At 42.0% G+C, this 23,497-nt stretch overlaps 1 protein-coding gene across 5 annotated transcripts in view; it reads left to right on the forward strand.

Annotated features, from left to right (window-relative positions):
- The window catches only part of vps50 (VPS50 EARP/GARPII complex subunit), a 120,107-nt gene that overhangs the window by 17,848 nt on the left and 78,762 nt on the right, over nt 1-23,497 (forward strand). For all 5 annotated transcript variants that reach the window (XM_065471031.1, XM_065471032.1, XM_065471035.1 and 2 more), the window contains exons 5-9: nt 5,809-5,862; nt 11,475-11,545; nt 16,293-16,410; nt 18,069-18,104; nt 18,591-18,673. In XM_065471031.1, coding sequence (XP_065327103.1) covers nt 5,809-5,862; nt 11,475-11,545; nt 16,293-16,410; nt 18,069-18,104; nt 18,591-18,673 — 362 coding nt within the window. The remainder of the gene's footprint in view (nt 1-5,808; nt 5,863-11,474; nt 11,546-16,292; nt 16,411-18,068; nt 18,105-18,590; nt 18,674-23,497) is intronic.

Below are 23,497 nucleotides of genomic sequence, written 5' to 3' on the forward strand. Positions count from 1 at the left end.
CTGTTTATCTGACTCAGTGGCCTGAGTATATTCAACATATCATTTAATCTTGTTTATTTTTAACTTGTTTAAAATCTCAGTTATGAGGTTATTTAAGAGACAAGAGAAAAGTATAAGAAAAACAGTTTACAATTATCAGGATTTGCAAAATGCAATGAATCTATGTAAAAATGAATCGCTCAAAAGCTACTTAGAGTCAGTTTTTCTATTAAGGATATAAGACTGAGACGGTGGGTTATAGAGGTTCTTCTAACTATAAATAAAGGTGCACAACATCTACTTTTAACAGAGTCTTAAAGAAAGGTTTTTTGCAGAAAAGTCTTAATTTCTCAGACAGACCAGCACCGCACCTTCATACAAACACCAGAACCTCATCCTAAATGTGAGGCATGGTGGAGGAGGCATCATGGTTTGGGGCTGCTTTGGCTCCTCAGAGGAAATCAAAATTTTTTTCATATATTGTCAGAGGAAAATGTCAGGGCAACAGAAATATAACAATAATAACAATGATGACAATGAAGTCATATTAAGGAATGATGATTTTAACCCAACTGATATCCCGAACATACCAGGGATCTGTAAACTGTTCTGTAGAGAGGATTGACCCAGACATCCCCTTCGTCAGTGCCAGTCTCATTAACTTCTGATGGAGGTTGTTGCTCCTAATTGAGGTTCTACAAGTTATTAAATTCAAAAGTTCTGTTTCTAACAAATACCCTAATAATCATTTTGATAGGAAAAAAAGTAAAAGTCATTGTGGATTTAATACCTTTGCAGATATATGTATCCTTTACTATTCCTTTTAAGAATTAAGACAGATTCCTACACGAAAAATAGATAGATGGAAATCTCTTCCTATCTTACATGAATAATGATTATCTGTACTTTTTGGCTTTTTCTTTTTAATGTAATGTTAAAGCCATAAAAAGTGCACCTGTCAGTCCCAGTCTTGTTAAAGTTGTAGGAGTTTATTTGGCATTTTAAAACATGAAGCCAGTGCAATATTCGTCCATCTTGTTGGGTTAAAGAAACGAAACACTTTTTCAATGGTAAATTAAGGTTGTTGGAGTATTGGGGTGTGTGTGTGTGATTGATTTCATGCTTTGATTTGGTTCAGTGTGGCGAGTTCAAAGACTTGTTTGGCAGTAAAATCTATGTTATCTTATGCAATGCAAATTAGATGCAAGCTTTGAAACATGCTATGGGAGCACAGCTTAAAGGACTGCTTCGTTTTCCACACTTTAGAAGAATTTCTGAGACAATGTGCAGCAGAAGTTGCAAAGTTGTTCTGTAAAGTCATGCATATGCATGAACTTTGTGTTGTGGGTCTCTGCAGCCAATTTTGTTAAGACTATTTCTAAAGGTGGGCAGTGTGTGTGTGTGCACTCTCTGACTCTCCTAGTCACACGTGCACACGTCCATGCTCATGCAATCATCAGCATGTGAAATAGGGCATTGCACTTTGAAGGGGCGATAACAGTGCTTTTGAGATGTTCGGCATAAAGCTGTCCTGCGATGGCCTTTCCGGCTGGCTGATACCGTGGATAGGCTCCACACCTTATTTATAACACCACTTGGCTGTAAGCTTAAGTGCGAGCTTGAGTTAGTGCGGAACAGGGGGTCGAGTACAAGAGCTGAAAGTAACAGTACTGTACGGCACTGTGTGTACGGGTAACTGTGTTTGCCATTGACGGAGGAGATGTGTGAAGAACTGCTGCGGTGACTCTATTTATGTGAATCATCTGCTGCAGGGTGAAGGAAACTTTCTGTGGTTTCATGGGTGAGAACAACTGCCCCGTGCCTCTGCCACGGTGTCCAAGCTTAATTGGCATCTGTGACACGCAGCTGGCCCACAGAGGCTCGTCTCACAGCTAATTGCCTTTTCGTGCTGCGAGACTTCAGCCCATACGAAAAATGTCAGGGTTCAGATATGTGATCTGCCGATGCTTTTTGTCATGATTTGAATGTAGCACACAAATGCTAAAAGGCCTTAATTAAAGTGGACGCTCATGCTTGCTCATACATCTAAGGCCTTCATCAAATCCTATCAAAAATTTGAAAAGTAATTCCTCCTTGCACTCCTTGCACAAATCAAGACCTTGAAAGTTTGCAGTAACTTGTCAGTGTGTAATAAAGTACAAATATGCATGACCAGTGCTTAAAGAAACAGCTTAAATGTGGTACCATATAATTTTATATTGCTCTTCCCATCTATCTGAAAGTGGCTTGCTTTTTAGGAATGTAGGCTGTATATAAGCAGAGTTGATATTAGCAATGCGAACGAACATTCTCCATTTTTAATGAAACATGAAAGCTTGAAATGAATTCCCCTCCTGCAGCACTAATGAATTCTGTTCCTCAGCTCAGTTTTTAAAATTTTGCCAGTCCCTGCCTTACTGCCTTATTGCTCTCCATGTGTGCATCAGGCTTTAGAGGTGTCCTGCTGTGGAAAAAAGGATGTTTCAGGTAGAGCATTAAAAGGACCGCAGATGGTTTTAAAGCAGGGATGTAGTGCTGTTTTGTTTTTTTTTTAAAGAAGAAAAAGACATTTGCCTCCATTTAGTAGCCTGACTGACAGAATACATTATAAAAGGCACTGAATGTGTTTGGAACAAAATCCATCTATAAGCAAGTGTCACAACATGACAACCATTCATCATTTTGGAGTAAGAAGCCCAAGTCCCTATTGAAGTCAGTCAAATTGGGAAAAGAGACACAAATTTAAGTTCAGTTGTCATCAGGACCAAAAATAAAAACAAAAAACTGTTTATCTGCTCAGTGGCCTGATTATATTCAGCATATAAGAGCTTAACATACTTAGTGTCTTTAACCCACATTTAAAAGCTTGTTTCCCCTGCAGGTTATGCCCCTGCTGCTCAGAGATGGATCACGTTAACGCTTCATTACTGGTTGAGTCCATCTAGCCAATGCAATCAACATGTCCAGCTCATTCTACAAAGCACTGAGCAAATGCTATGTATGCAGTTACACAGACTGTATATAAAAGATGGATGTACCCTAGTGGTTTCTAGACTGAGCCTTTTTGGTGGTTTAATGATAGCATTTGAGATCTTACTGTGTTAGTTTTTTTAAGCAAAAAGTGTCGATATGTAGACCGGATGGCGAGGTGCTTGGTTATCTGCTAGTATTTGCCAGTATGTTTGGGCCTCGGTCAGTTATTGGCACTTCCAGCTTGCCTTCACTTTTCATACACTAGAGCAGGGGTGTCAAACATAAGGCCTGGGGCCCATAATCGGCCTTCAATCTTCAATCTGGACCATTGGATGGCTTTGAAAAACGTGAAGGGAGAGACCAGTTTTAGACTCTGAACTGTATTTTCACAACTTTTCCTGCCGATAATGAACTCCCCCATGGTCATGCACAATACACCAAAGTAATTAAATGATAAATTTCAGTAATTTTACACATTTAATACTTACAGTTTAAGCCTCAAGAGTCATGCTGACAAATTTCTTTCATTTACCACAGCAGCGTTTCTTTGTTATGTAAAAACACTGAGCTCCAAATGTTAAAATTGCTCTTCTTTGTCTTATATGAAGTCATTTCATTGACTAAATGTCTAGTTACACATCTTTACACTGACAGAGTTTCACCAATCCTTTCACATAAGATCAATGTGGGCTGTTTGTGGCCGGCGATGGAAAATAAATTTGACATCCCTGCCCTAGAGGTTGCCGCTTTTTAGGAATACAGGCTAAGAGAAACATTTTTGCAACCGTACAGCAGAAACAATTGTAAATCTCTCACGCGTTTTTGGGGGCGTATTGCTTGTGTGAGAGAGCAGGCTGCTTTCCACCCCCACCCCTACCATCCAAGGTTAAATATGATTTATAAGACTGTGAAACCCTCGCTGTTTATTTTACTTTAGCTAGCCTTAATCAGGAAAACTGACTCGTATGCCTCAAGTATACTGCATTTGGTATAATTATCACATGTTTGTATTTATCTGCAATACACCATATATACTGTATTTTTAGTATACAGCTTTCTTTACAATGATTTGGTGTCTCTGTTAGCCTTTGCTTTCGAACAGAGTATGTATGTGTGTGAGTTTCTGTGTAAACTCTCTGAACCTCATGTTTATACCAGTTGTTATTATTATTATTCTACCACTATAAATGACTACCGTGTTTATATGAGTTGATTATCATTCATTTTCGGCCACTAGATTTGGATAGTATTTACTCCAAGCACTGTTACTGCTTTGCAGCCCAGTTACTGCACAATTAACCTCCATTAGAGCAAGCTGAGATTTAATGACTCTGGCCTTGTGGCTTAGGTAGGAGGGTTTGGGTACTCATAGTTGTTTTTCCTTCAACAAAAAAATAGAAAAAAGTTTAGAATTGAATCAGTGAAATGCCAATAGGTGGCGTTATAGCATTATTTTGGGATAGGTTTGTGAGTGGTTAAGGGGGTTATTCTGGGCTCACATTAATACGTTACCTCACAGTTTTCTGTGTGTCCACCATTTTCTTGCCACATTTGTTGCGCCTCTTCCGAGTAGTGAATAATTTTTCCTTGGTGAACAATTTATGCATACATTTAAATCTTAACAGAGGCACACACACACATGCTTTAACCCTGCTGAAGGAGCCGCTTCAGCTGAGCTGCGTTTCCCATCTGTTCAGGTCTCCGGTTTGCTACCACGCATACTTAACACACTTTGAAATGTCATCCCCACCCATAGCCTCGTCTGCTGCGTATCAGCACATACAAAAACCTCCTCGCTACCTCGACTACTCGTGTTTATTCTCTTCTCCTGTAAAACTCCACTTGGTGTGTGCTGGCTTATGTAGTTGCACGGTAAATGGAAGAGAGGTTGCTCACTGTGAGTGGGAGAGAGATTGGTTGGTTGCTGCATAAGCGATTGCCCTTTGCTGTTATAATGAGCAGCAGTATTTAGAGCTCATGTATCTGTAGTCAGGTTTTAAAAAAAATCCAAAGTTAAGTTGCTTAGTATTGAAATTACTGCTTTTTTTTGTAAACGTGTTGCTGGATAAACTTCTTGTAGCACGTTGTTGGATGATATCCTGTGACACCTGTGACAGCTTGAGCTCAGAGAGAGCACGTGCTACAAACTGGGGGCATGGAGTTCAAAACATGTGGTGCTTAACAGCAATAGTCATGCACATACACTCCTTAATGCTTGAAAATATTTAATTGAAGGCATTTTAACAACTAAACAGGATAAATAAACTTGAGTGGACCCCACCTCGTTCATTCAGTGTGACCTTGTTTGTCTGATCCTTCAGTGTGGATGAAGCTATTCATTTTCCATTGGCCTGCTGTGTTCCTCACTTTGTCCCCTTTCTCCACTAAAAGCTGTGATGGGCATCACACGTAGCAGAGGTGGGTCAGCCTGATCTCATGACCGCCTTTAATGCTGTGCTTTGTACCATATGGGCGCAAGCTTTTTCAGTAATTACAGTTTCACCTTAGCTGTAAATCAAAGGCATACAGAGGGGAACACAAGAAAACACAAAGGGAGATGAGGAAAAGGAGAGTTCTCTCAGAGAAACAAGAGTTACGTTATTGAGAAGGACGCTGAATGAAATGAAACGGAGAATGCGAGACGCTCCCTTTAAAAGGATTCAGCTGCGTAGAGCCAGAGATGCAGACATCCCTGATTGTTATTCTCAGCCCAACCTCAATAGCGAGATTGCGTGGCCTAAACAGTTTCTGTGGGGTGACATTTGGGAAGAACATCAAAAAGTCTTCATTCATTCTTTTTTTTTTCATTTTTTAAATTCTACTTTTCACGTTTATCGTCTCTTTCTTTGTCTTCAGGTTTCCAAAAAGGTCGCCGATCTCATTCTGGAGAAACAGCCTGCTTATGTGAAGGTAAGCCTCCAGTGTAGACTCAAAACCACGCTGAATAACGTGCTCTGTATTCCAGCTGCTGACGTTTAATTCCAAAACACATCAGTCACTGTTTAAAGTGACATCTTTTCTCAGCCTATGAGATGCGATGATTGGACGTAGTTATTTTGACGCTGTGGGGTTGTCAGTAGATGTGTTTCTGTGAATGTGTCATCTAACAACGCCAGCAACGATGATGACTGAATTTTGGTAACCATGGCAATAAGAAATCTGAATCCATCCACGGATAAAGAAAACGGAGGGGAGAGCATTCTAGTTTTAATGCAGAACGTAGTTGGGATGTGAATGAAAACTTAAGTCTACAAAACCCCTTTTTTGATCACCTAGTGATGAAGGTCCTCCGCCATGTTGTACGGGGGCGGCCTGGTTTGCGTCTTCCATGGGGTGGGTTCCATGTGATGGCAATCTTAGGCAGTCGATGTGGGGGTTGACGTAGAACAAGACCTCCAAAGCGCACACGCCGCTGTCACAATGTCCTGGAGGGGATGTGTGGCAGTTCGACGGTGTACTTCTTCGTTGGTGACGTGGTCATGGTCTTAGTCATCGCTGCTGGGCCACATTGAGTCTTTTGGCGATTCTGGCTGATGTTTTCCACGTCTCACAAGGGTAGATCGCGGTAGGTATAACGATGGAGTTGAGCAGTCGAATCTTCGTCGCCGGATCGATCTTTCAAAGTGGGCTTACGGATTAGTGGAAACAAGACCAAGGTCATGAGGATAGGCTACGTGACAACACAGGACCCCATTATGGTAGGACTGCAACCACTGGAGGAAGTGAATCAATTCACCTACCTGGGCAGCATCCTGGCAAGCGAAGGAGGCAGAGCTGGCTGTCAACTAATCAAAAGGTCAGCGGTTTGATCCCCAGCTCCTCTAGTCCACACATCAAGGTAGCCTTGGGCAAGATACAGAACACCCAATTGATTGTGTGTTATAGATAAAAGTAAATATTAATATAAAACTTAAAAGCCAGTTGAAGCCATCGTCAATACGTCTATCTCTTAAATAGCCTAGGTTTCTAGCATGTGTCAAAATGAGTGTTTTCACTGAAGTTATCTTGTTTTCAGATGTTTGGTTCGGTCAAGGTCGAGTTTATTTATATAGCACATTTAAAACAGATTTGACAGATGTGCTGTACATTAAAAGTATTTATCCCAAAGAGAAAAATTGGACTAAAAATCCAGAAAAAATGAACACAGTACTCAAATATGCAGTCCCAGGGAATACCAAGCATTTATCCTGGCCAAACAGCAGATGACTGACAGCTTTACTGTGCTATCTAGTGAAACTGGACTGAGATCACTGGCATTGTGAAGCCATCTGAAGGTCGGCCTATGAATAGTAAATTGATCATTATTTCCGCAACCCTCCCTGTGACTCTGCAAAGTCACGATAACAGCAGAGTTTATTAGCAGACACTGGCAGAGGTTTCAGTGCAGCGTTTCCATTCACCCATCCCAACTCGCATTCAGTCAGCCTACAGTCCTCTGGATTTTTCAGGAAGATTCCATATTCACCACCTTAACGTCATAAAGCGGGGGATGATGTGGTTCCACTGCATCATTTCCCAGTCAGAAAGATTTAGAGACTAATATAAGCCACCGTGCTGGTCTCTCGATTCACTTATATCTTAGAACACTACAATAGGAACAGACGTTTCCCTCCTGTGTTCTTGAACATTTTTCTTAATTTCTTTTCCTCTCGTGTGATATTTCATCAAAAATGTTGCACAGAAACACACAACCTAAGGGTGCAATGCCACTACTCCCCAGCGCTTGCTGTGTGCAAGACATCAAAGGGCACACAAATTGCACAGACACATACGCTCATGCCTCAGTGCTTGAAATGAAGGGCTGATAAGCTCGTGATGTGATTCATAGCTATATAGTGACTAACATCTCTCATTGCTATTGGTGTCCTCCAGCGACACATGGCCTCCGCTTGCACTCCAATGTAATATGGCTTCTTCGTGTTGACGGATACTTGGACAGCCAAGCCAATATCACTAATTCATGCGTTTGTAATTCTTTCATAGTGTTTTTTTTTTTTTTGTTAATGTGCTCAGATTTTCCTGCAATGTTTTTTTTCTTTATTCTTTGTGCAGATATAACATTTTCTGTGAGGTCAAGGTGTTTCCAATTAAATTGCTATATTGATAAAACGGGCTGCCGGGTGGTTTGAAATAAGTGCCCGCTCTTATCTCGTCAGCTTTAAACAGTTTTGGATTGAGTGGCCAAACTGCATGACCCTTAGGCTTGTCAGGAAGGAGAGATTACTTTGCTGCAAACCTGGCTGTAATAAATTTGCAGGTAGCCCTGACCAGGTCACTCAGCACCACTGCAAACAAATGGATTACACTGGTAGTCCGTCATTTTCCTCTGGAACCACTTATTTATCAAAATTACTGTTTTCTTGTCTTTGTTTTTGCCTTTACTTCCAATTCCCTTGAAGATTTGTAATTTACCCAAGTCTGATGGTCTTACTGTGGGCTTCTTGCACTGGCAGGACTAGAAGTTGATAAAAAATATATCTGACAGCAGGATTAGTATCTCTAGAAATCTGCAGGTATGGTCACATACCCTTTAGATAATCATGTGTGAATGTGGAGCTGTGTGAGCCTGCACTTATATTTCCTAACTTTGCTTCCCAGTGACCTTAATACTACAAAGTGAACCGTCCCAGGCCAAAAACAGCAGCATCATTAGGATGTATAAGCAGGATAGGTAACGCTGAGCCAGTGCGAAGTCAGTGTGCGTGGTGGGGGTGGGGGTCACAGAATAACCTCTTATGAATATATGAATAGAGAAGCTTTGGAAAAATATCCCTTGTGACTAACTACCTCCTTCTCCTTAACCTTTGCTACCGACACCCACAGAGCTGTGTTTGTGGATGCCGTTGTAGTCAGACCGTATGGTGTGACTGCATTAGAGTCATCTCACTTTTCCTGTATATGTACTGTACATAGAAATCTAGTTTATACATGTTTTATTCCCTTCCATTCAAACCAGCTGTGCAACCTTTTTTTTTAATCTATTAAAACCTGCCCGGCCATTTGTCAGAGCCCACCACTGTGCACAGTTAGTGCATCTCCTCTTGCACAAGCTCAGCTGATTGAGCCCTCTGTCAGGTTAAGTGTAGCTTACAGATAAGGTAGACAGCTCGGAGCTGTGGTGTAACAACAAATTGGAGCCTCGGGCTACATACTGAGCGCTCATTGTGTGGAGTGTGCATGCGTGTGTATGTCTGAAAAAGTATGTGTGTTTCTGGTTGAACCTGTATGTGTGAGCATTCAAGCTGTCTTTGTGCTTCCCTGTGTAATCCACAGGTAACAGAATGCATCAGCACCTTTGTGTTAGCTCACTGTGGCATTTGTTTAACTGCAATAACTGTTGAGTGCGGTATTACCTTATCTTGATGATGATCACCAATATATGGCATAGAGGATGGTAGATACTGGAACACAGATGATTAGGGTTCATGGGTTCATCATTGACCTGATTTTCCAATAAGTGCACATATCCTGTTATTATACAGACAGTGTATTTTAACTTGCCATTATCTTTGGGAGTAAAAAGAGATTTTAGCTGTGAGAGTGATGTCTGTAACTTAAACTGCACGATCCCCTTCGGTGTGAACATTCTGATGAGTCTGGCTTCAATAAATGTTGCTTACGGTTGTTTGCTTGCGCTGCTCCCAGCGCATGAATCAATTTGTTCCAGTCAGTTTTTCAGTTATACCTGAGGTAAACCTGCTGAGTCATCCAAATCCCAGCTCATTCCTACATCTTAGGGCAAGTTCTGAGGACATATTTTAAAGTATAACCGAATTACACGCAAATGCTACACTGGTACCTGCTATTTTTAACCTGCTGCTTATGAATTTATCATTAAGAAATATTCAGATACTTGGTGACTCATACATGTTTGAGAATAAAGATCAGAGAAATCAGCGTTAGTGTTATAATGAGCTTAAATCTTTTTTGCTTTACTGAAAAAAACTAAATTTTAGTTGAATTTTTTATAATGTTGGGTATTGCAGTACTTGGCACTAATGGTATTATCACAACCAAACACTGATCATGTATGGCTTAATTGGATTGGCTGAGAAACACTAGAATGCAATGGAAAAAGACAAAAACCTCTTATTAAAACTTTCCTGGCACCTACACACCAAATTTGATACAATACATTGTAACAGCTTGAAGCTTCTACATTTTCACTTTTTGTTGATTTTTGTCAGCAAGGTGATAATGCTACTTTATGCTGATTTTTGAGGGCTCTGTGGATGGTGGAAGTGCACTGGACTTTAAAAGTCCACTGTTGACCTCGGCATGGATTTAATTTTCATAGAAATGTTCAAAATACACTTTTTTGTATTTATATCTTGACACATGAATGCTGTCTTATAGTCATCCAGAAAAACATCCATATCACATGGTGTATGTACCTCAAGAGAAACCTCTGACTATTACATGAGCCCTTGCAAAGTGTTATGAGGACTTGACAAGGTCTTTGTCAACACTCAAGATCATAAGGGCAGATCTGTTTGAATCGGCTTATTGTTCTCGTACCCACAGCTGAAGTGCCTCTTTGGTGTTGTTGGTTTATTTTTAATAACCGTGGAAAATTGAATTTCCCTGGACTATATTCCGTTGGTAAAAGGTTGTTTTTTGCCTGACAGTGTTATGAGGATTTTTTCTTTTTGCCAACACTGGACCTTTCTTGTGAAAAAGTAATACAGCATTATAAAAGAGGATCAAACAACAAGCTTCTCCCACCTCAGGCATGACATCTGGCAGATCAAAAAAAAAAGATAAAAGCACAAAGAAGACAAGGAAAGTCAAAAATACGACGGTAAGCTGTTTGTCCGTTGGCCCTGTATTGGCTAAGGGTGTGCTTGTTCTCAGCTGAGGTCATTCAAGTGGCATAATAACTGCACTCTCGGAGCAAAGTGCTCATTGATCCTTTTCTAAATGTCAACACTGAAGGGAAGGAAGACATTCTCTGATTTTTCTCTGTTTTGAAAGTTATTCTCCTAAACTGTGGTATACTTTGGCTCTGATATATTTCTTAAAATAAGAACATCATTTGTGTTATCTTTCGGTTTGCAACAGAATGTAGATGGAATTTGCTGTTATGTCTTTATGTGCTGGATGGGGGAAGTGATTGGCTAAGCAAATGGCCAGTTTTATAGAAAGTACCATAAGTGAGCAAGTGTGGTGATGTCTTTATGTCGGTGAGCTTTCAGAACTTTTGTCCAACAATACACCATCTTGCAATGGGACTACACCACCCATGATGTCTCTGAGTTCTTAAAGGCTCATGTTAAGGTTCACATCGACATCTTGTTTGGTTGTAATGCTCTCATCTTGGATGCCTACCTGCTGCAGGTGTTGTCTCCATTTTTTTTCATACTGTTGAACAGACAGAGTGAAAAAGGTTGAAAATAAATACCAGCTACAGTGTCACATCTGGTAATAACCCATTTCAATCTAGTCTCTAGTCTTTTCTTAAAGCAGTTAAAGGCATAGTATGTTGCTCTCTCTCTTCTTACCATCTCATTTCTTATTTACAGGAGCTAGAGAGAGTGACGGCGTTACAGACCAACCTGCAGCTGGCAGCAGTCATTTGCACTAATGCAAGGAGGTAATTGCGTTCTGTTACATATCATCTATTCTGAGAAACCTACTCAAACAGCTCATTCAAAGTGCATCTGCATATTAAGTGCTTTCCTCATAACCATAATGGCTTCCATTCAGATATTCTCAGTCTGTTGATGTGGTCACATTTGAGAAATATTTGTCTTGTTGCTCTTAAAATAAAGTAGCTGTCCAAAACCTGCCACCACACATGATCTGTTCTTTGTTTGTTCGAGCCGCTATGTGGTTTGTGTGGGTGGTATAAGACAAAGCTTTATGCTGCTAATTCCTGAAGGTTTCGGTGGACATGTAGCATACAATGCTATGTAACAGTTTCTTTTTATAATAAAGTGTAGATGGACAAGATGTGTTGGGGAATGGCATCAAAGGTCCTACAGGGCTGGATTGAATCATATGGTTACCCTACCCCTGTCACTCTTTTTAAATTTAAATAATAGACTCTTGTTTCATGCTTATTCCTTTTGAAAGCTCAGATACTCAATTATTTCAGTGATTTGTATAAATAGGAAAGGTCATTTTCAGGTACAAAAGTCTAGAGTCACCTCTTATTTTATTATATTTTACTTCCAGTGTGCCAGAACTTCCTGTTTTTCTTAGCTGCTTGACATTGGCTGCTTTTTCACTCATTTTCAGTCCAGTCCTTTTACCTGACCATTTTTGGAGTCTCCCTTTTTTTGTTTTTGTTTGTTTGTTCATGAAGCTATTTAGCACTGACCTGAATCACTCAAGCATAAAAACGCTTAAGCAATGAACCAGTGCTGTGTCTAGACATAACCAACGTCATCTTCCAACAACTGCTCTCATCTTCCAACAACTGCTCACACTGTCAAGGCAATACACCAGACAATTACATCCACGCTCTTTGGTTCTGTCCACCAGTGCAGAAGTTTTGGCGTGAGATATGTGAAGACTTATCAAAGTGTCTGAAATGTAACATTCCAGCCTCCCCTTTAGTATGCTTGTTGGGAAAATTGGATGATGTCACTACAGAAACTAATACAGTCCACATGGTTTTTACTGCCCTATGCATTGCCAAGAAAACGGTCCTCATGAACTGGAAAAATAAAAATAATCTTAATCCTAATCAATATAAAAACCATCTAATAGATCACATTAGTCTCGATACAACCTCTGCCACCACATTAGATCAATCCCTCTGGGCTCCTTTGATCGGCTCCATCACCTAGCGGGGGTGGGGGGTCGTGGTTTGGTCCCGCCTTAGCTATTGTGGTTGATGTGGAGGTTGGGACGGGCTTGGGGCGCCTGGAGAACCCCTAGAGACGTTATCCCTGGAGGGCTCAACCCGGGGGGTTGTGGTCATAACCTGGTTAGTGGTTCTGGTCGCTCTTAGAGGGTGTTCTCCTCGTGGCTGCGTGCAGCGGGGCTGGGGGATGGTCTGTACTGGCGGACGTAGGTTACTGGCCTGGTAGCCTGGCTGCCCCTGAGTGGATCCGGGGCAGGCGGGGGGGCTTGGGGTTCGGGGGTGCTTCGTCTCCGTGATGGGGCTCTGGCTGGGCCTTGGGGGCTTCGGTCCTCGTCGGTGTGTCGCCGAGGTTGTGGGCGGGTGGGTGCGCAGGGGGCCTCTGGTGCATCGGCCTAACTGGGGGGCTCTTCAACTGGCAGGGAGGTTGTTCCATCCTTGCAGAAGTCCACTCTGCAGGTGGGGGAGAGACATAGGTTTATTCTCCACCTCTCCTAACCTAGGTGTCTGTTGTCTTGTGTAGTCTGGGAGATGATTGAATGTTGGCGTGGGTACAGTTTCCTCTGCGGTGGGGTAGGGTGGGCTTCCCCGGGTCCTGTGGGGCTTGGCGGTGCTGCTACCGTAGGCCCCGGTCTGGATGGGCCTGGGCTCCCTTGCCTTGGTGGGTACCAGAGGACGGGGGTGCCTACTGGGGTCAGCGGGGGAGCTGGCCCTAGGGAGGGGCATCTTGCCCCTCCCTTCTTTTCCTCCCCATCCCCGGCTGCCTCCCTCTTCCCGCTCCACCACACCCACCCACACAGGTAGGGCCTTGGGGTGCGGGTGTGTCACCAGGGTGCAGGGGAGGCATTCCCCCCCCCCCCCCCCGTCCCCTTCTGGCCACCTGTGCCTCAATTTTATTCCACAACTTAGACATCCACATTCCTCACACTCTCATAACACACACATATATATATATATATGTAGGGCCTTGAGGGTGACCACGTTAACGGCGTCCACTGGACGGTCTGTGTATTCAACCCTACCTCTGGCGCTGGTGCCCACCTCTCAATTTTAAATCCATGTAGACATTGAGGGTTCTCGGGAGGGGCCGTGCTAACACCTGCTGCTCTCTGGCAGCAGCACCATGCCCTCCCTTGTTTTAAATGCACTTTAGAACAACACGCAGCAACACTACACATGAGCGGGAGGAGGGAGGTATGGGGTCTTCACACACCCCCGTTCTCTACTAGCCATCGGGGCAGGGGGCTGGGAGGAGGTGTTGGCTGTCCGATGGGCCTCCCTGCTGCCGCGGAGCCTGGGGCGGTCTGCTTGCCTCCACCCCGGGGGAAAGGGTCACATCTCTTGGGTCTGGGTGCCGTTTCCCCCTCTGGGGGTGAGGGTACCTGGACCCGGGGTATAGAGTATGTTTGGGGAGTGTGATTGTGTGTACATGTCCATGTATGTCTATTACTACGTTGGGTGAGTGCTGAGTGTTTGTATATGTGTGCATGAGGGTGGGAATGCATGTTTGTGTCTGTGTGTGCCTGTTTGTCTGTGTCTATATGTCAGGTCGGGTCTTAGACTCCACCTCTCTGGGAACACCCAGGCCCTCCAAAGTGTGGAGGTCTATCTCCCCTCACCACACTTCCTGCCAGTGACTGATGCCCTCAGGGGTTGGTGCATTGGTGGTTCTTGGTGTCCGGGGCTGGGCGCTCAGGTATGCACCAGCTCACTCCCGGTGGCTACTTGGCGGGGCCTGGTGCCTGTCGCTCGGTCAGGCCTCTTCCGGGGCAAAGGGGACCCCCCGGGCCTCCGGCCTCGGGGTCTGCGGCTCGGTTCACTGTGGCACAGCTGGTTGCCGGCAGAGCCGGCGGGCACGCCAGTGCAGCCCCCTCTGGCTTCTGCTCCGTGGCTACTGGGTGACCCCTCGTCTGGGGATCTCCTCAGCCCTTCCCAGGAGGGTGGCACGGATGCCCCTCCGGTGGTCCACCTTGGGCTCTCGCACTCTGGGGCCTCTGGATGTCTGGAGCCTGGATCTCCTCCATGCCTGCTTCATGCCCTGGGGGACGGGGCTATGGCCCCCCACACCCTCTAGCAGACCGTTACATGGAGAAACCTTTTGTATACAAGCGCGCTGATCCACACAGGTGTGCACACGGGTGTTCACTGTTCGTAGACATAAACTACACCTTTCTTAGCTGCTACTTCAAAGCACATTGTGCGCTGTCTGTCCTGTGTGCTGCACAACAACATTCAATATTTAGTATTTACTGCTGTTCACACTTAGCTAGATTAACGGGATGGTGTTGTGTTTAGTATGTTGCTTTGTTTTTTTTTTGCTTGTTTTCTCTTCTTTTTCTCTCAACAGGTGATCCAGGAGATTTTTTTTTTCTTTTTCTCTTTGTCTTTGTAAGTGCCCTGTCTCACTGTCCCTCTTGCCTTCTGTTTTTCTTTTCCTTCCTCTCTTTCCTATCCCCCAGTCATGTCTGTCCCATCTGTAACTACTGAAAATAAAATAAATAATAACAACAAAGGTTGATCAAATGGACCAATATGGCAATGCCATGATGATCCATTTGGCAAAATAAATCCATTTGGTATCCTTGTTGGTCTTCAGACAACAATTCTGACGGCTAAAGAACCAAATGGGACAGACAAAAAAGAAAAGAACAAAAAAAAAAAAAAAAAAAAAAAATAGACATAGCCAACGACTTAATAAAGAACCAATTATACATTGTATCTTTAGGCAATTTGTTAGTGGCTCATTTCTTGAATTTAGTCTGAAATATTGCCAAAGATGACACAGTTTGACAGGTATAAAATAGTATTTTTGCACCAATAATTCCCAAGGAGCTGTTAGCTGAAAACTTGGCATGTGTCAGCACTGTTAGAGGGAATGGGACAAGTGAAGGACAAAGGAAGAAGTGTCAGGAATAAACTTACTATCTACAGAAAATAAACAGTATATGAAAGTCAGGAAAGCGAAGGCCTGACAATGGGACCTGAGAGATGCATCTCGCCTTTCAGTTAATCCATCTGCTGTTCACTGAAGCCTCATCAGAAATGGTCTCAGTGGAAGGACGGCTGTCAAGAGGCCATTCTTAAGAAAGGGAAACAAGGAAAAAAGGCTGATCTGTGCCAAATTACACAAGGCCTGGACTGAAAATCAGTGCCAACAGATGTTATGGAGTAATGAATACAAATGAGACATTTTTGGTTCAAATTGTTGCCATTAAATATGTAGGAGGTCACGAGAGAGGTACTATCTGTAAAACACAGAGGTGGCTCTGTCATAGTTTTGGCTGCATTTCAGCCAGCGATGACTGGGATCTTGTCAGATTTGATGGAATTATGAGTTATAAGCTTAAACCTCAAGACCTTTACACAGCACTGAAAGCAGAACAAAATAATGATGCATTCATCTATTACTCTTAAAATCTGTTACTACCTGGGCTATAGTTCTCTGTGTATATATCTTCTCTTGTGTTGCTTACCGTCTTGTTTTTGACCTCTGAATACTTGGTAACATTGACCTGAGACTTCTTCTGTGAAGGCAACTGAGTGTGGCAAAGGAGGGATTCACCGAGGCCAGCCTCGGTCTCCTGGCCAATCAGAGAAGGCGACAACTGCTAACAGGCCTGCTCAAGTCTCTGAGGACCATCAAGACCTTGGTAAAGTTAATTCACATGGTTTACTATGCAGCTTTTATTTTATTTTATTTTTTTTTGGGGGGGGGGGGGACCAGTGGTAAGGAATAAGGACCAGTGGTAAGGAATAAGGACCAGGGAGAAACCACAAGTTTGTGTGTTTCAGCAGCTGCTAACAAGCACTACATGTTAATAGTGATGTATTGACCAGTGAGCATGAAATAGACTGTCAATGAATTTAAGTGACTTCACTGTTGTAGTTGAAAATATCTGTGGTTGGGTAATGAGTTGAAAAAGAAAAACACCACAGCACCTTACAGGAAGGGCCAGAGTCGCCTCTGTTTCTTTGAGGCGACTGAGGTCCTTCAACATCTGCCGGACAATGCTCAGAATTTTCTACGAGTCTGTTGTGGCCAGTGCAACCCTTTACGCCGTTGCATGCTGGGGGAGCAGGCTGAGGGTCGCTGATTTAACAGACTCAATAAACTGATCCGTAAGGCCAGTAATGTTGTGGGGACGGAGCTGGACTCCCTTAAGGTGGTGTCGGAGAGGCGGATGTTGTCCAAAATAAAACAATGTTGGATAATACCTCCCACCCACTCCATGACATGCTGGTCAGTCACAGGAGCATGTTCAGTGAGAGACTGAGATTACTAAAAAGCACCACTGAACGACACAGGAAATCATTCCTGCCTGTGGTCATCTCCCTGTACAACTCATCCACTTAACACACTGTTTACTGCAATAGCTACACCCTATTTGCACACGCTCTCCTCTTATTAAGCTATTTATCAATAAGTGACTTATATGTATATAAGTCATATATATATTGTATATATTGTGTCTATTTCTTACTTAGTGTATTGTCTGTCTTTGTTACTGTTTATACTGGAGCACTGTAACCAAAATAATTTCCGCTAGGGATCAATAAAGTATTCTGATTCTGGTGATTCTGAACCATTGTCACCTTTGAAGTGAGCAACGAGGTGCCCTAACAAACATGTAGTTTCAGGTGTATATGTGGAGAGGGTGCTTTGCGCTCACATATTTAGGTGCTCAAAATTGCATCCTACATACAAAAAGTTGAGCTAGACTTCTAATCTTTCTTCAACAATTCTCAGTATCACACATCAGTGATCTTTAATTGGTTCTTGAGGTCATCCTGCAAGGATTCATTCTGTTGTTTTGGTTAATTCCAGTTCAACTTTCAACATTGTAAATTCTGACTTTTGTCTTGGTGCTGTCCTTTGAATTACTCTAGTAATGAATACAGTTTCCTTTGCACTATTTTCTTTCTACTATTTTTATTTACTAATGTGTATTGGTTGACCTGCAAAATCATTTAAGTATGATGTAGTCCTCTGATTCTGACTGACCTACATTGCTCTGAAATCCCTTCATAAACACAGTGTGATGTTAACAAATAAGTGCAGTCTTCAGTAATCACTGCAACAGTTTCTCTACACATGATTTAAAATTAAGCTGGGAGTTAATCAGACATGCTCTCTTTTAATCACTTTAATCATTTGCTCACACTGTAATCAGAAAAATATGCTGCCAACATGATCACAGCAGGAAAGCGCAGAGCTAGTTTGAATAGATTATGAGTTCCTATTGTGTCCTCTTAGGTATTTGATGCTGTATTCATGTGTTTTTCTGCTTGTCATTGCTCCCCCTCACAGCAAAGAACAGATGTAAGACTCAGCGAGATGCTCGAGGTATAGTAATCCCTACACACACACACACACACACACACACACACACACACACACACACACACACACACACACACACACACACACACACACACACACACACACACACACACGCTGTGTGTTATTAATTGACAGTAAAAGGTCAAACATCAGTGGGGATTCAACATTGAAAGCAAAACCCACACAAACATGAGAGACAAATACAAATCTATACGTGCTGTTAAGGTCAGCAGTACAGTATATGGAATAGATTTCACTGCCACTGTGTGTAATCCTTGGTTATTTGCAGAGTACCTGCTGTTATAAGCATTTTAAGAAAATTGTAGTATTAGACTGGATCAGAATCGTAAATCTATCATAGTAAACCATCATCCACAGCTTTCACCTGGTGTGATTATGGACTAGTTTTTCCATTAAGCCAGACTGAAAATTCTATATTTTTGTGGCATGTAACATACATTAAACATTATAACTCATCTGGTTCTTTAGGAAGAAGATTATCCAGGTGCAATCCAGCTGTGTCTGGAATGTCAGAAGGCCGCCAGCACCTTTAAACACTACAGCTGCATCAGGTAGAGTACGAGCAGATTGATAGGGTGATATGTTACTGTATCCAGCGGGAGCAGGCATCGACTTCATTTTCTGTCTGGAAAATATTTTGTTATGAATATGATTTTCCTGAGTTATGCTGTTGTTTTACATCTTCCATTGTCAATTCTTATTTGGAGTAGAAGAAATTTAGAAATTGAGCTGATTTAAAATTTTGATTGGTTTCTCTTGAGATGTCTTTTTTTTCATGGCTGGAATCGAATTGCTCTGGTGTAAGACGTAGTATTAAGAGGCTTGTTATGTCCCCTTGTTTGCATTAGGTGTGATATCAGAGGAGTTTCTAAAAGTTTTAACCCTCTAAAGACATTATTAGTGCGCTGATATTTCAGTCTGAACCAGAACATCTTTACTTCAGCCACAGTTTTCTTTTTAAACATTTGGTTTGGTGTTTTTGGCGAGCTTTAATTCTGAAGTCCTCAGATTGGAAAACACATAATATTACCAGTTACAGGCAGGAAGCGTGAAGGTTGTGCCACAGAGATAGTTAGACTGGAAAAACTTATCAGAGGTGGTGACAAATGTAAAGCAATGAGTAGCTTCTTTATTTTTACGTTCTCCTTTTTTTTAATGTAAGAGTGAGATTTGAAAAGCTTTAGGGATGATTGATGCAGAGAAAATGGGAAATATAGTGAATACTTGACGGTTTGTCATTTAAGTACCTTTATTCAGTTTGTGTCAGTAGCTGGGTGTTCAGACCTTTTTATGCATTGACAGATTGATCAGGGATGCCAGAGAGATGAATAATGATCATCTCCACCCATTTCACCTGCCCACGGATCCATCTTTTTGTTTTCCTTTTCCTTTTTAGTCAGTTTCTTGACAGTCACGGCTAATGGCTGTCCCTCCCTGAGCCTGGTTCTGCTGGAGTTTTCTTCCTGCTAAAAGGGAGTTTTTCCTTCCCACTTTCACCAAATTACGTACTCATAGGAGGTCATTGATGGGGTTTTCTTTGTTTTCTTTGTATTATTGTAGGGTGTTTAAATTTGGTGCCCTATACATAAAATGGAATTGAATTGAAAAATTGTGTCTGTAAATTGTATTACCAGACACTGTGTTCCTAACAGCCTGTTGCAAAACACATAATTTCTTTAGATTGTCAACGATAACACAGTTTGATAGATATAAAAGATTAGTTTTTTGAACCATGGGGGTTCAACGTGTCCTTAAAAATTTTGGAGAAACTGGAGGGCAAAAGAAGTGTCAGGCCAAAAAAACAAAACAAAACAAAACAAAAAACAACTACAGTATCTGAAAGACATATCCTTAAGGAACAGAAAAAAAAATGCAGTGAAAGATTCCCATTGCCTTTGCAAACATGCATGTGCAGATTTTATTTTATATCAACATTTGCTTCCCACAATGTCTTAACACAGTGGAGCAGAGAACAAAGGCAGCCTCGTTGTGATGCCAGAATGACAACATGACTGCTGGGAAATGGTGATCAATAAGGCGGCGTTATGCACAAGGGATTGTTTTGGTGCGGGAAAAATCCTCCCAATGTCCCCTCCCGCTTGCAGCTGCCGCCTATACATGTAGCTATCATTCCTGTTTCCACCGTCATTAATTTATCATCATTGCAGTTTCATTTCGAAAGTGATGCTCTTTAAATGTGCTCGACTGTGGGTGTGTGGTTTAGACCTTGCACCATTTGCCACCAGTGTCAACACCCACCACAAGAAGCCTGTCAGTGCAGTAACTCGTTTGTGATCGTCGTAAAACTTGTTCTTGCAGTGGAAGTTTGCTCGCTCTTCACACTCGTGCTGTTTTTTTTTTTTTTTTTTTAATTCTTCCACTGTTTCTTCCTCCTGATGCAGTTTATAACATGGGTGCACTGATTACACATCTGTCATGCTGTGCAGTAACAAACTGCACTTTCTGTCCATACCCCTTAGGCAGCCCGTTGCCCGTCTGCTACACTTCCATTTAACCTTGTAGCGATGCTTTTCCATTGACTGCTGAAGGTTGTACATTTGTCATGCCCACTCTTCATTTGGCTCCATTTGTTCCTTACCCTTTAAAAGTCAATATCGTCTGCCCATGAAGGTACTTACACGGCTGTGTCAGTCCATTTTCTTCAGGCAGCTATTAGGCAGCTTAAGGACCCCCATGTATCCAGCATTGTATTCACGAAATGTGAACTCCGCTGTGACCTTAGAATTACAAAGGCGGTGTCTAGTCTGAGCTTGTGTGTGTGTTTTCTTCTGTCAAAGTAAAATTGCTTGACTATTACACAATTAAGGTATGTCATGCATATAGTTATAAATGCCTGCTGCCATCGTGGTTCTGCAGAAATAGAAAGATTGTGCTAGATGTGTTTGTTTTATTGTGCAGGAGAAGTACATGGCAGCTCAGCATGTGAACAGTTTAAAGCAGCCTGCCCAACATCAGCAAGCAAGCGTCACGAGTAATAGTGTGTCACTTGAATTTGTGTTTACTTGCTATGCTTCAGAGATCATGATAAAGGGGTACCCCCACCCCCTACCCCCCGAGCATATTCAGAGTCAGCTCAGTTTCTTTGGTCTGATGGATGTTTTTTGGGGTTTTTTTGTAGTTTCTCTGCCCATTTCTGTATTTGTGGCTTGTTACTTTTTCTGGTGCTTTATAAGTATTGAAGGAAAATGATAAAGGCGACCAACCCCGTTCCCTTAATGACAAGACTTGACACCTTAATATGTACCAATAAAGATGTCTGGATTTGTCCAAGGGTATCCATAGTAACCTGTGTAGGCGGAGATCACTCGGACTTCTGATGCACACGTAGTCATTTTGTTCTGGATGCCTGAAATATGACAGAAACCGCTCAGTTTTCACTAGGTTACCCCTAGTAGGCATCCAAGGGGGAAAGAAGTAACATTTTCATTGATTTGTAGCTTGCCCTTTCCAATAATAAGCAGAAATTATTGATCATGTCTTAATTTCTCCAGCAAACCAGTTTTAGTGAGACATGTTATCTCTTTTTAATATTTGGATCTAACTGGGTTTTGGTATTAGCTGCTGTACTAAATACTCATTTTATCAGATTAATCAGAGCGTATACATTTGTATCCAAGGTTTGCATAAGTTTTAGTCTGGAAAACAAAGTAATAAATTAACAAAAAGTAATATAAAAAAGGAAAGTGACTCAGAAATCTGATTAAAATTTACAAGCGTTACTGAATAATCCATTACATTGTATCAGCTTTTGGTGTTACCTTGGAACCAGCAAGTTATAATAGTACCCATACAGAACTCCAATAAAGACGTTAGTTACAAATACCTCAGGAAATATTACATAAAATCTTGTACCTGAAGAAAATAGTAAAACAAGCTAAGCACATTCTAACAGTCTGACAGGATCAATTTTCCCCGCTGCTTTTCCTTCTAAACTCCTTTATCTTTCAACTGATTCCCACTTACCCTCTTCTCTTTTAGCTTCCCACAAACCTCAGCTGCTTTCTGTCTGGTATAATTCTAGCAATTGCCATCCCGTCTCCCCCATCTTTCACTCTTCCAAGGTCTTTCCCTGCTTCTTTGTTGCCTTTCTACCTGTGTTGTGCAGTGGCTATTATAACTCCAGCAAAAATGTCACTCTCACAACATCTGAGGATCCTGCAGATCCTTGAAAGCACAACACACATCGTCTGTTTTAGTGAGTCATCAAGTCAGTGTGAAGAAACTAGCCCCAAGGCTCTGTGGACACCTTTTGGCAGTTATTAGTGAAAATGGGGTGAAAAAACCCTCCTAAATTCCATCAAACTATGTTTCAATGCTTGTTTTCCCTGCGGGGAACAGATTGCTAATTAGGTTTTTCCTCCTCATCTGTTATTTATGCATTCTGTCTGATCAGCGATGACTGCCAGTATGTAGGGAGGAGCTGCATCTGTGCATTAAACTGTATGTACTGGACAGTGACGCATACAGAGGAGAAGGACTGAACAGCAGCAGATTGGCTCTCATTGACTTCTTGTAGATCTCAACAACCAAGAGGTCAAATATTTTGTGCCAAGTGTTTATTTAAGGCTTCAGTAATGTATGATTAAATCAGCCACTTTAGCTCACTGGATATCATGCGTTCTGTGTAGACGCATTATTAAAAGTGCAGGTCAGTTCACTGCTGTAAACTAAACCAAAATACTAAAAAATGACCTAACTGTTCAGGAATTACAGCCATTTCTTTACACGTACTCCCTCATTTTTCGAGTTTTAAACTGAAATGGACAAAATAATTGAATTTTAAATACAAGGATTATTTTTAATACTTGGATAAAAAATGTAATCGGTGACTGCTTGAAGTCTTGAACTCATGGACATCACCAAATGCTGTGTTTCCTCACGTGGGATGCTCCGCCAGGCCATGGCTGCTTTTTTATGGGTCTCTCTGCTTTCAGGTTTGTCTTCAGTAACTGAAAAGCTGCTTTATTGGGTTGAGATCAGGTGACTATCACATTTCTTTGCTTTGAGAAACTCTTAGGTTGCCTTTGCTGTTTGCTTTGGGTATCCACTTGCGCTGTGAAGCACTGAGTTTTGCAGTATTTGGCTGAATATGAGCAGAGAGCATAGCCCTGTCCACTTCACAATTCATCCTGCTTCTTCTATCAGCAGTCACTTCATCTATAAACACCAGTGACCTGGGTCCACTGGCAGCCATACATGTTTGATAGATGATGTTTTATACTTGGGATCAGGAGCTGTTTCTCTCATTTTCCATAATTTTATCTTTCCATCATTCTGGTGGAAGTTCATCATGCTTTCATTTGTTCAGATAATTTTTTCCGGACTGTCCAGACTCTTTTAGATGTTTTCTGGCA

The sequence above is a fragment of the Pelmatolapia mariae genome, linkage group LG22 (genome assembly GCF_036321145.2).
Source record: "Pelmatolapia mariae isolate MD_Pm_ZW linkage group LG22, Pm_UMD_F_2, whole genome shotgun sequence".
Lineage (NCBI taxonomy): Eukaryota > Metazoa > Chordata > Actinopteri > Cichliformes > Cichlidae > Pelmatolapia > Pelmatolapia mariae.